At 44.4% G+C, this 13,704-nt stretch overlaps 1 protein-coding gene across 4 annotated transcripts in view; it reads left to right on the top strand.

Moving 5' to 3' along the window:
• The window catches only part of ctif (CBP80/20-dependent translation initiation factor), a 48,127-nt gene that overhangs the window by 13,071 nt on the left and 21,352 nt on the right, over positions 1–13,704 (top strand). For all 4 annotated transcript variants that reach the window (XM_068573828.1, XM_068573829.1, XM_068573827.1 and 1 more), the window contains exon 8: positions 10,311–10,387. In XM_068573828.1, coding sequence (XP_068429929.1) covers positions 10,311–10,387 — 77 coding nt within the window. The remainder of the gene's footprint in view (positions 1–10,310; positions 10,388–13,704) is intronic.

The raw sequence follows: 13,704 nt of genomic DNA, 5'->3' as shown, positions 1-13,704 counted from the left end.
TTGAGCTCACTTTAAAGACTCGATTCATGTTTTTTTTTCAAGTCCATCGTAAGCGACACATCACAGAATCACAGAAAAGACACACAGCTCATGTACACGCTGAACAAAAAGAAGAAATCCCCTCTTTTTGTTTACCGGGACACAGTTTCCTTGCTGCGCTTCAAGGTGGTGTGTTTCAGCGGGGTGACAGAATTCCCTCTAGGTCGCCAATGTCAACCTCCTCTCTTCCTCCCCTGCTCTCTGAGCCAACACGTCTTCCATCCTTCACAGCGTTTAAGCTGCCGCCTTCCTCTTTCCTTCCCCTCTCGGCTTCTGCAGCCAAACTACGTTTCACCTCTCATATTTATTGAAGCCAAGACGGGCCTCAGCTGCGCTACCAAGATGGCTTCCTCATTGTATGGCTCCCGAGCCAAGATTGTCGTTTTCCGTTTATTCACTCACAGCCAAAAGAGAGGGGCCAACTGCGATTGTCCGATGCGCTCGGGGATGGGATATGTGTGGGCACGGCGAGGTCAGAGACACCGAGCCGGGGAGTGATGGCCGCTTTGTCTCTCCCTCACATGCAGTAACTGTTTCTGACACAGTCTCTCCCTCTCTCTCTCTGTGCTGGGTATCATCCCCCCGGCATTAAAGGAAAGCTTTAGAGTCGTACAGCGGCGATGCCAAAGCCACTGGTTGTTTTTGCTCTCTCGTTGTAATGACACCATGCGTTGACAATACCCTCGTTGGTCTGGGATAGCCCCCAAGACAACTGTGAAGGCAATCAAGTTTGTGTTTTCCACTTTCAGGGCCAGTCGTTCAGAGAAACCACACGATAACATAAATAACTGAAACCACATTCAAACTCCAGTTGAACTGGCGTGGTTTGCAATCAAGAGGATGGAGAAGTTGTTTTCTAAGTATCTAAGTGGTTTACTATAATGTTGAATTGATTAATTTTTACTATATGTGCACTGTGCCACAGTGTGGAGTGGGGTGTTGTCCATGGATCAGGGTAGAAAATCCCTTCCAAATTACACTCCACACCAATATAGAACGAGCCATGGAATTTATGGTGTGTGTGTTTGTGTGAAAGAGCTGGTTTTGTACTGCAACATGTTTGTTCTATGGTTTGCTGCCTTGACTCGCTGCAGAGTGTTCAGGCTGTCTCCGGTCTGGCTGAGAGGATTTCTGCTGTCGCTTTGAGTTTTCTTCCACGCACACGTCCATCCTCCTCCCAAACCAGTGGTATGTGGCAGGGGATTTTTTGTTATCTCCTTTATCTCCAGACTGCAACAGCAAATTCCTACTTCCACAATGATGATTCAGTATTAACAATCTAATAATGTAATATACCACCCACCAGAGGAAATGTCACTGCAGGAAAAGTACTTTAATTTGTGATACGTTAAGTACATATTGCTGTTAATACTCAGTAATGGAGTATTTTACATTGTTGTATTGGTATTTGTATCTCAGTAGTGTTTTCCTCCACTGGCTTGTGCTCATATCTGTACTTGAAAAAAAGGATAATATTGTTAAAAGAATTATCATCCAAGCAAAACCAACAACACGTCTCATTTCCAGTCTCCGCCAGCAGTTGGTGTACGGCGGGCCAACATCATCCAACGGCTCCGCTCGACACTTCCTGCCAACGTTCACTTCCCCTTTCCAGGAGTCGGAATATACTTACAAATAGCCCTGGGACAAGGGAAACATCTTGTTTGTGTGCGTGGGCGTGTGAGAGGCTCCATGAGAAAGGGCTTCCTCCTCCTGAAGCGGCTGCACCTCTCCTGGCCTCTGGAATGTCAACCTGCTCGTACGAGCCTCTCTCTGCGTTCACGTCCAGCTTCAGGTTGTAATGACTGACGCATCCCGGGGTCAGGGGTTATCGGTCAGAGCGTGTTTAGCTGTAGATTTATGTCGGGTATCGCATGCATTCTGAACAACAGCAAACACAATGTTACAAAATCCTTTTAATAAACATGCAGCAACAGGATCAAATGAGACGGCAGCAAAACCAGCAAGGCAGAAAACTAGTGAAGAAGATATTAAACGACAAATTGCTCGGCCATCGCGGGTCATTCCACAAGAAAAACAAGAATCCTTTTGATGAATGTATTCTTGCAGACAGCACCACAGTGTTTTAAAACTATTAAAAATGAACAAAATATGTTTATTTTAGTTCTTTATTTAATTTCAGAGTTTACAGATAATAACATTATTTGCAAACATCCTCACAGTTTGCCGGCAGAGGCTTCACTGTATCCACTTTTTATTATGTGAAAGAACACATGTTGTGACAGATATTAAATACATCATACACAATAATACACAGATTTTTGATAAATTATCTACTGTCTTGTGTGAAGAAACAACAACCCATCCTCCCTGGAGAGAAAGATTCGTCGCCTCGAGGCGATGATACGAGCAGCTCCTGTCACGATATAGACGAGGGTTGAAAAAGCAGAAGATCCTCAGCTTGGAGAAGCTGGAACCAAAGCATGAATAATGATTTATCATTCATAAATTCTATTTATATTCCCTCCCCGCTCCTTCCCCGGAGACGTGGGATTGTTATATCCCGTCTCCTGCCCGTCCTTCATGACACATACTGAACAGCAGCGTGGACACCCGATCTCACCCGCGTGGTGTTCGGCGTCATCGATACGATGATGTCAGCGAACGTGTTCCTCTGTGTTGTGACAGCCGCAACGCTTTGCGCTGGTATATTTGGCCGCTACTGTACCTGAAATACTGTCAACAAACAAGCTGTTGACGTGTGTGTATCCACACCAACAGCTTTTTGTGTGACTGTGTGGTGCATGCAGGTGATGCAACGCATCCTTCCAGAGAGCCATTTTGATAAACTGTGTATTTGATCATCAGACTCTCGTCTGAAAGAGCGTGGGCGCTTCTGTACGAGTGTTGTGACCCGATGCTCTTTCCCATGAGGGGATTTATCGGCCGCAGAGATCGTGTCAGCTCGGTGTTACCAGAGTCCACGCGGCATCCATGAGGGACGGCCTCGGCGTGCTCATCGCTGCAAGCGCCGTTCTCACTGGCATATGGCTCGTTTGAAGGGGAAGCTCGACATTTAGGAAAATATGCTTACTTGCTTTTCTTTTCTCAAAAGCCAGAACGCGTATTTGCCAAGATTTCTCCTTTTTTAAAACACGGCCATGGCAAACCATTTTTTTTTTTATCGTAATATGTAACAGGAGACGCATTTTACTATACATCTATGATTTTGCTCTATTTTACTTCAAAGTGATTCACGCCAACGGGGATTTCCTTCCACTCTGTCAGTCATGAAATTGTAAAATTCTTTAAGAATGGAGGGCACCACGGGAGGAACAGAAGGTTAGGGTTCGACCAAGCGGAGAGGGAGAAACCGGCCAGTCATTTGGGAGACATCCGGTCTCTGATCCGTGAACAAAGCCGTCCAACAGTGGAACAAAGCAGGAGTCTGGAGCTGAGATATCACAGACTGTTTGGCCCCTCCGTCTGGAAGTGTACGTGCCGCAGAGCAGGACTCCAGTTGAGAAGGGACGCTGGGGGTGGGGGTGGTCTTTTTGGGCGGTCTGTCAGCTGTCAGTGTGTCTGAGACCTGCATTCCTCTCGTACCATTCCTCCCTCGCACGCTTTTATTGTTCCAGTATGTTTCTGCTCACCTCCAAACACGCTGGTTTGTCTTCTGCAGGTCTCTTCTGTCGTCTTTTTACCTGGTCTCTCTCTTTGCCGTTTCCTTTTTCCCTATTCTCTTCAGACCACCGTCATGACGCTCCGCCCACCTCCTCCTCCTCCTCCTCCCTTTTCTCTACTCAAAGCGTCCTTCACTCCTCCCCTCCATCCCTCAAATGTTGGGCAGCAGAACAATATCCAGTGGGGGTCATGGTGACCGGCAGCCCCCTCCCTGTGGTCTCTTCCTGCTATTGTTCCTGGTCCTGCTGCTGCTTGGCTCCTCCAGTCTATGAACCGCACACATACTGGCTCAATCACCGCCGCTCTGCTCTCGCCTCGATCGCTGGAGAAACTCTGGACCTTGGACAATCACTTACTAATTCCACAGCGGTGTTCAATGGGGGCGCACCAGTGTTTTGATCTCTCACGTGCATCACATACGAACGCCAGTAAATATGCACACACAAACAAGATTAACCAAATGTATTCCACTCCAAGTGCACGGTAAAGAAATGCATCGTAAAACAGTTGATGATGGGGAATAACCGAGCAAAACCAAGGATGATTTGCTTTCATGCCCTCTTTTTTCTTCTTCTTCTTCTCCCTCCTGAACTGATTTATATAGTTAAATATTTATATATATAACTTCCCGGCTAAATCCCAAGAAAGGAGGTAACCTTCAGCTTCTGCCTTAATGAAATTCATTTTCTTTCCCTCGTATGTGTTTATGATGGTTCTGAGTGCTGTCAATACATGGTGATAATATAGTAGTGAAATCGGTTCGTTTCACTGTACAAAGCAGCCAAAAATGTCCTCGCAAGAATAGAAGTCTTTAAATAGTCGGTCCGCTCAAGTTTCAATCAAACCCAACCCTGTACGCACACACAGGATCCCTTTTGATTCTGCAGAGAAGATGAGGCGATGTTAATGTAATATAACACAGAGCGCATATGATTGAAGTCTTTTGTGTGTGTGGAGGCTGTAACAGAGCTGTGAGCATGTGAAACCTGCTGCTGCAGCAGTGGCTGTCGCATGATTATATTTCTGTCGGGTACTACAGGTTATTTTCCTCTCTTTCTCTGACACTTTGATCCCACAATGGCTCCATCTCCTCCTGCAGCCAGACCCCCGAGTTCTTTGATGTGCCCGTCTATCTGTCTGTGCTCGGCTGTGGCCCCGGCCTCAGATCACTTATTAAATGAGACACGGATGTCAGGACCTCACATCTTTTCCTCTTATCACCGATCGCCCACCATACCTGACTGTGGCGGCTTTCAATAGTTTTTTTTTCTCTTTCTGGTTCATGGTTGGCAGGCATCAGCTGCAGAGTTACTTACATGAAAGGTAAAAGTAGGGATCATGAAACATGGGGCCGATCTTCTGCGACAGGGATTTTACAGAAGAACAATGGTAGATTCTACATCTGGATTGATTTCTGACTTAAGAGAGAAAAGAGGCTTCCAGGATCACATCAGCAGCGTGAAGTAGCACTTCCTTTGCTTAATTCTCATGGTTGGACCTTGTTTTTCATCAATGCATGGTAATTATTATGAAAAGGTCACCAAAGACATGAAAAACAAATACCATCACAGCCCCCGTAGTGCTTATGAATCCTAAAATGTCCCCTCTAATTATTTAAAAATAAACACAGATCAGATTTGAGTGTGAGTTTGTAAGATGCCTCTGTAGCACACTGAAGAAACGCACTGCATTGTGGGGATACGAAAGTTAAAAATTAGAACAAATGTGTTGTTAATTTATTAGATATACCTTTCACAAATATAGACAATGAGATCATCAAGATTAAATGTACTGTTAAAGGGGTTTAAAACATTTCCACGTGCCCTTTTCTGGACAGTTAGAGGTGCAGTTATACAGAGCTGTGTGGAATGGACACAGAAAATCAAAAATCCAATCGGCGGCCTCATAAATGTTTTTCACGCCGGCTCGGCAAGTCAGCTAAAGGTCCGACTTCATTCAGCTTATGTATTACGTGCTCGCTATCTGGTATGTGCAGTCTCTCCTGTTTTCATACTCGCTCTCTCTCTCCTCTGCGCTCAACGACCTGTCCTGTAATGCCACCCCTGGGGCAGTTTTAAATTTATTGCTTTTGGCCGAGGGCCCTCGCAACATAAATAAGCCGAAGGGAAAACAATGGGCGGACTGAATGAGCGCCGAACCAGAATTGTTGCACACTTGAAGCGGGGCAGGAAGACGCGCACTTCACTTTCTATGCAATTTCAGAGAAAGTTCTATAATCATCATTCTCCGTTTCTATTCTCTTCATATTTCCATCCCCGTTGGCGTTTCTCATTTCCTCGCTTTTACTCCCTTGTTACTTATGCCCCCGTTCACGCTCACGCTGCGTCACTGCTGTGAATGGATCGACGATGCTCTCTGACCCAGGTCAGTGACCCATCCGGCGAAACCTGCAGGAAAAATAAAATAAACCTTTTAGATACTACCGGGGGTAAGTCGTAAAGGCGTAATGGTCTAAGTCACGCGTCGCTTTCAAAGAAGATGTGCTGTTTGCTCGGGCGACGTGTGGTGGTTGTAAAAAAGGACACATCCTCTTTTTTTTTTTTTTTTTTTTTGAGCATATCCCAGGTATAGCCTCTCCCAGTGACCTGCACATTTCTCTGGATTGCTGCGCGGTGTGTCAACTTCCTCTGCAGGCAGACGCTCACACCCAAGCACAGAACACAATGCGCACATGAACCACAGCCCCAATCAGGGCTGGAACCTTTACACTTGACAGCAAAACCACGTAGTTTTTTGGGTTGTTGGCGGTTGGCTGTCTCAGTGACAACCTCGACTCGCTGTTGAGCATCTTTTTCTTAATGCTCGTGCTTTACAGGAACTTAACGTCGCCCCTGTTGGTAAAGCAGACGCGTGAACACACATCAAGACAAACAGCCGATTGCAGGAAACCTCGTCTCGTTATTTTTCCGTCCAGATGATCGAGTTGACAAGTTGTTGTTTTTTTTCCTCACACGTCCACGTCCACGTCGACTCTTTTAAACTAATATTGTCATTATTTTTATTGGCTTTTATTAGAAAGAATCTAACTCGCCTAAACCGTCTCGGGGATATAATGACCTCGAAGAAAACATGAAACATATTCACATGTCATGAATCCGAAGTCGTCATCATTGGTCCTAAATCCCTCAGCATGCACGAAGCTTCCTCTTGTGTTGACAGCTCCAGTCATTTCCATTTTGTTCTTTCCTTCAAGCTCCACATGAATCACATTGTCAAAACTGTTTCTTTTTTTCCATCAAAACACATCCACAGCCGTCCTTTTCATCGACTCATTAATCTCCTCTTCGGGCTTTTCTCACGGACATTTCCAGCATCCTGCTCGGCGACGGCCAATCACATACATAACACACACATTGATGCTATAGTTCTTTGTAGCGCTAGTGGGGTAATTCCAGTGTTTCCCTTGGGATTTCTGAGCTGGACGATAAATTGACGGTGGCTGTGGCAACTTTCTCTCTTTATGATAGATCTATTCCTCTTAACTGAACACCACTGCATAACATTTGATATCCTCTGTAGCTGCAGCAACACATTCACACACATTTGTGTACGCAGCTCCATTTTGAGTCTGAACACTAATAAAGACACACTGTAAGAAACGTACTGTGAAATTCACACTTATTAACCGGCAGATATTGACAAGTAACTGTAAACAAAAACAGTGAATAACTAGGAGCTAAAATAACTGTCCGCCATTGACACGTAACTTACTATGAAACAAACACTGTACACAACTAGCAGTAAATAGATTTTTTACAGTGTAGATATGATCCGGTGAAGAGGTATTTTTCTTGATCACTCTAACCCAAAAAATCAAAATACAGCTTTTTAAACTCTTGAACGTCATCTTTATAGTCTTTACTCTTACAAATATACATCATTCCCACGGACAAAATCTCTCTGTTTGTATCTGATCGCCGTCTCTCTGTACGGCCCCTCCCCCCCTCGCCATCCCTGTCACGTCCACAGGGCTCGCGCTGCCTGCCATGAGGTGAGGGGTCTCCTGGCTGGGGGCCAGGAAGGCCCACGCCTCCCTTTGATCTGCCCCGCTCTGGCTGCTACCTGCAGATAGCATATTCACACACACACACGCACACACACACACACACACACACACACACACACACACACACACAGGACGCTCTCCCTTTCAGCCACAGAGACAACTCTACTGTCTCGCTTTCTCTTTACAAACTGTGTGCACACAGTTGTGGGTCCAAAGCTTCTCTAACGCAATGCTGCTGGCCATAAAATGCTTCTTTTATTAAGAGGAGGGGGGGGGGGCATGGAGACAATTCAAAAGAGACATTTATCTTATTTAGAGCAAAGATCTTGAATAATATTTGGAAAATATTACGTGTGTGCGCCGTCATCTGGTTACCATTTGAAGGCAGCATTACAGCTAATGATATCCTAGAGGAAAACTACAGTAGCTAAACATGCAACAGTTCCTCCGTTTATTTCTTTTCTTTCTCCACCTACTTTTCCTCCCTGTCAGGCGGCTCCAGCGGCAAGTCGTTTGAATCTGGGGAAAAAAGGAAAAGCAGATTTCATAGATAGTAATACTTTAGGGGTTCATACGTAAAGTCTCAGCTCAAAGTAAAGCTTTGTACTAACAGACGGTTTAAGTGCGTGTTTGTTTGCCTTTTTCTGGATATTGCTGTGCCACATGGAGAGAGTGTCCCCCTTTGCACGCACACACACACACACACACACACACACACACACACACACACACACTTTCTGCCTCTCGCATCTGGATTCAATCAGAATCCAACAATCCCTCCGCAGCCTCTGAGAGAGAGAAGTAGGTTAGAGCAGCAGTTTCAAATATCAAGCAGCCTCATTAGAATATCTACAGTGTGTCTGCATGGTACAGTATGTTCATGCAAAAGCAGATAAATCTACGCTTTGCTTCACGGTGCCGACGCTGCACAGGTTAAGTGTGTTAATGGTTTAAATATTCACATAAAGGCTGTCCTTCTGGGTTAGCATAGAACAAAAAATCTGACCTTTTTCTCGACTGTATAAAATCCCCCACAACCTCTTGTTACTTCTCTACCAAATACCAATGAAAACGCAAGCAAAACTCCCCAAAATAGACTGCTGTGGGAGTACAACAAGATTTGAATAATCCAAATGTGAATTATGACTTATTCTAGAGCAATGCAAAGAGGATTAGACAATTATATCATTGAATGGTGATGCATGATTTACAGAGCAACACTCGACTCTTTGGTTTTAATTCCTTCCACAGAAGGTATTCAGTTTTAGTGCTCAAGTGATTTGATCTGTTAAATGTATTACATGTAAATAACAATGTGAAGAGCCTCCCTCTCTACGGACTTTACACCTTCTCACACACTGACGTGGGTTGAGAGTTTGGGGAAATTTGGGGCTTTTTGCTTTGCATCAGCCTGCAACTATTTGTTATACAACACACACACACACACACACACACACACACACACACACACACACGCTTCCCTGATCTGATTGACATTGATGTTAACTGACACAAACGCGAGCGTCCACTTGTCATACGGCGTACAGTATCTGCTCGTAGCGTGATGTCTTGTACTTCTCATGCACAGCAGTTAGACAACGCACACGCACACAGTCGCACACATCTACGCAACGGCTGCCATTGCACGCTCTGTTTACACGACGGCGCTGGTCCTGGGCCACCTGTAGCCATGGTAACAGCTGCACGTAGCGATGCTGCGCTGACGACCACGGTGCTGTTTGATTGACAGGCTGATGTTTAATGGATGCTTTTGTTTCCTTTGGAGAGGAAGGGAACTTTGTAAGTAAAGAAAGCATTTAATGCTAATATATATCACAGTCACATGCCAACAAAATACATAATACAAATACCATATTGTTTATTTACCTGAATGCATCGTCACTCTTCCGTTAATATCATCATTATAGTTTCTGTACCTGCGCTCGGCAGCATCTTGTTAAGCAGGAAGCGCTGCGTCGCTCGAGGCCGTGCCCGGAGTTTCTCAATGCTGAGAAATGTTTAAATGCCGAAAGAAATAAATTCCATTCATACCTTGAAGTCTTGAAGAGAGCCGCTTCCTGCGGCGCAGCACTATTAAAAATGTTCTTCCCCAGCAGAGAGAAGATTACACTGTCACACACACACACACACAGACGTACGCTTTCTATTAAAACGAAAACGATTAATCGATCCATCAATAGCTATTTTGATAGTTGATTGATCGTTGAAGTTAATGAACTTCATGAGCGAAAAGCACAAATAGAGTTTGCCGGTTGCAGCTCTTAAAATGTGAGAAGTTGCAGCTTTTCTTGTGTAAATGTCACCTGTCAGACATTCGAACGGGCATTTCATAGTTTCTGACATTTCTAAATGAATAATCAATTGAACTCATCAACAAACTATTCAGAAATTTTTAAAAAGCGATTGTGGCGACGCTGAATAGCATCTTTTTCTTCGCCTCTCCATTTTGACGGGAATAAGATGCAACTTTTTTACAAACGTGAAAAGTTGGTGTTTGAAGAGAAAAAGGCCAAATCAAAAGTCTACTCTGCTGCGTGTGCTGAGTAACTCTGATCAGCTCTCTGGTTTGTCCCTGCAGGTCTTCCCACCTCTTCCCAGTGAGGCCGAGATCGCTCAGACCAAAAAGCTCTTCCGGCGCAAGAGGAATGACCGACGGTAATGACGCACACAACGAGCCTGCACACACACACACACACACACACACACACACACACACACACACACACACGTACCTACCTCAGTGAGAGGGAATGTTTTTTTTTAGATGTCGGTGCACAGCCAGCCCTATAGCCTTCTCTCCCCCGCCAAAGCGATGTCAAGACAGGAATGCAGGCTCCATACTTCGCTTGCAGACAGGAAAAATTATAATAACACACATTTTGAAAAACACCGCGGAGACATTTACATTTTTTTCCATGTTTAATAAGTCGCTCACCAAACGAGAAGCCAGTTCTTCAGTCACCCGTGTCTGCCCTCAGTACTGGGCCTTTCTTTCCTTTTTTCAGACCTTTAACCTCGTTAACATCGTCTTTCTGTCCCCAAACTCTTGATTTTTGACACTACTTTTTTTTTTTTTCTCTTGGCACATCTGCTTTAATTGTACACTCTCCGAAATCTAATTTCACCCAAGTCTGACTTCACTGAGACCAGTTCTTAAGAGAGAGAAAAACATCTCTCTCTCTCTCTCTCTCTCTCTCTCTCTCTCTCTCTCTCTCTCTCTCTCTCTCTCTCTCTCTCTCTCTCTCTCTCTCTCTCTCTCCCGTTCGCTCGCTCGCTGCCCTGATGTCACTGGAAAACTGTTCTTCAGTTGCTAAGAGACAAGCAAAGAGAAAATATTTGGGTTGTATTTGTGGTTTTGAAAAAATAAAAAGAGGAAATTTTAGCTATACCAAATGGACAAAAGCACTTTCATCCTTGTTTTTAAGTACAGAGAGTAATTGGTTCTGTCATGCGCTATTGTGTTTATGTGTGATGGACGCTGCACAGGCCTGGCAAGAAGAAGGGAACAAAAATATAAACTTCCACCAAAAGCAGTTTGCTTAAGTTTCAGGCTGTTAGTTCTGTGAGCTGGAACATTAACAAGAGGCCGTCCTGTTTTCTAGAGCGCTTCCAACAGGACGGTGTGGCTGAGTCGCAGTTTGTATTCCAGGGGAGATTTCACATGCAAGTGTGTGTTGTTGTTGTTGCGTTCATGTGTGTGTTAAGTGTTGAGTGTGGCCTGGAAGGCTGACGCCGCTGTTTTTATTGTGTTATATGAAGTGAAGCTTTTTAACGCAACAGCAAAGAGACAAACAGGGTGGTGGAAAATATGCACCTGGATGCTTCTATTATGCCAGAGATGGTGACATCGGATCAGCTGCTCACTGTTTTCAAAGCATCAAAGCATACCACTTTCTCAACACTCACACACACACACACACACACACCCGGACCAACGCTTTCTCTATCAGTTGAAGAATGTGAAACGTACTAAAACGTAACAAGACGCTGCCTCGTATGCTGAGACTGAACAGAAGTGATTAAGACCAAACGCTGAGCTGCAAGGCAGATTATTAAACTTGGAAAATAGCAAATTCTTATCACAAGGTTGAATAAGTTAGTTAATCTGAAGCTTTCAACCACAAGAAATGAGAAATGCAATCTCGTTGGACTAAAAATGTGTATTACTTTGCGCTCAGTGACTCTTGAGGGATGAAATTAGATATAGATACGAAAAATGTATTTCACTTAAAACTGGCTTCAGCAGTGAGTTTTGATAGGAATATCCCAAAAGGCTATGATGTGAATGCAATATTGGCATTTCAAATTAGTATTCATCTTCGTGTGTGGTTATTTATTTATATATTTATACATACATGCATCATGGGAAAAGCCTTTTAACCCCATACCCCTTAAACCAAAGCGTCTTGTGGTACAAGTATTGCACAGCTGGGATGGAGGAAGCAGGTGATGGATGAAGGAGTCAAAGGAGAGATGATGCTGTAGTGGGTCTCAACCTTTCCCTCTGATTTATTTATTTTCTATTTTACAATATGCATCAATTGGAAAGAGAGGCAATAGGATGGAAATATAGAATACACAACTTTATAATCCATAAAGTAATGCATCACAATGTAGACAAGAAAACCAAACATTTGAATTGAGTCTTCTTGAATGGAGCCAGCGGGACTCACGGCTTCTTGTTTATTGTTTATCGCTTTAGGATTTGGTAGTTGAAGAAGCACACATGTACGTAAGAAAGGCTCATCAGAAGATCAACGAGTGGAAACAGGTGATCGTAGGAGGTAATTTCCAGCTGACACAGAAAATGGCCTCCGTATATTTTCCTTCAAGAAGCTTAGCGTGTGCGCTCATCAAATACATTAACTGCACGTTGGTCTATCAAACACGCTAATCCTCTTATGTCTATATTGTCTGCAGGTTCCCAAACAGAGCACACCATCTCGCCCGCTAAATGAATATTAATCGTCAGGAGGAACCAGATAGTGTGATATTCTGGTGTATTGTGTGGAGTGTTGTCAACACAGCTGGGAGAAGAAAAGGAAAAAAAATAGTTAAAAGGAACCGATGATGAAATATGGAGATACATATTGATCCTTTGAATGCATGTACAAAGCGTGAGGGTTGCATTGCATAAAGAACAAGCAACTGAGTGAGACTGAGAGGTTGAGTAAAGGAAAAGTGTAGGCTGGCTGCGGCAGGGAGGAAAAGAAAGGGGAGGTGGTGCATGTGTTTCTACTTTAGTATGCACGTCAAGCAGGGCTGAAATTAGTTGTGATTTACTGGAATGTGCTGCTTACTGCTCTCAAACAGAGAAAAAAGAGGCAAAGAAAAGCGAATATGCTCCTTATTCTTCGCTTTTAGCTGCTGGACTTGCAAGAACAATTTACTCACAATGGAAAAAAGATGATTTAATGCTCCATCCATGTTACCGCATCGCTGTCGTTAAGCGATAAGTAAGCAAATCCTTACGTGTGAGCTGTTGGATTGAGAGGAATAATGCTATATTTCACCACATTAAGTACCGATTCCAATCTGTTTTATAATAAATTGTGTGTGTGTGTGTGTGTGTGTAACATGCGCTCAAGTAAAAGCACTCGGTCGCTCTGCTTTGCTGCTTCTGGCTGACGAAGGTTCAAAGTTATCGACCTGCGTCCTCTGTGATTCGGTAAGTCCCCCAGATTGTTTTAAAACGGAGGAATCGCAGTCCATTAGGCCGGTGTGTCGCGGGCCGGCGTGGAGCGTCGGCCGCGTTATCGACCGTCCGGCCCGCAGGAAGAGAAGCCTGCGGGCCGATCGATGTGCCGGTCTGGGTCAACCAATGGATCCAAATGCATCCGCGAGTTCCCCGTCCACACACGTCCACGGCGAGCGCCCGGGTCCATCGTCAGTATCCCACCACCTCCCCGTGATCGCAACTGCCCATTGATTTCACATGTTTGTACTTCCCACTTCCTGTAGTTGTCTGCATG

The sequence above is a fragment of the Clinocottus analis genome, unplaced genomic scaffold (genome assembly GCF_023055335.1).
Source record: "Clinocottus analis isolate CAN_PGR_092001 unplaced genomic scaffold, fCliAna1.0.p SCAF_13, whole genome shotgun sequence".
Classification (NCBI taxonomy): Eukaryota; Metazoa; Chordata; class Actinopteri; order Perciformes; family Cottidae; genus Clinocottus; species Clinocottus analis.
Note: the sequence above shows the minus strand (reverse complement) of the source record. Positions and strands in the feature narration are given on the sequence as shown.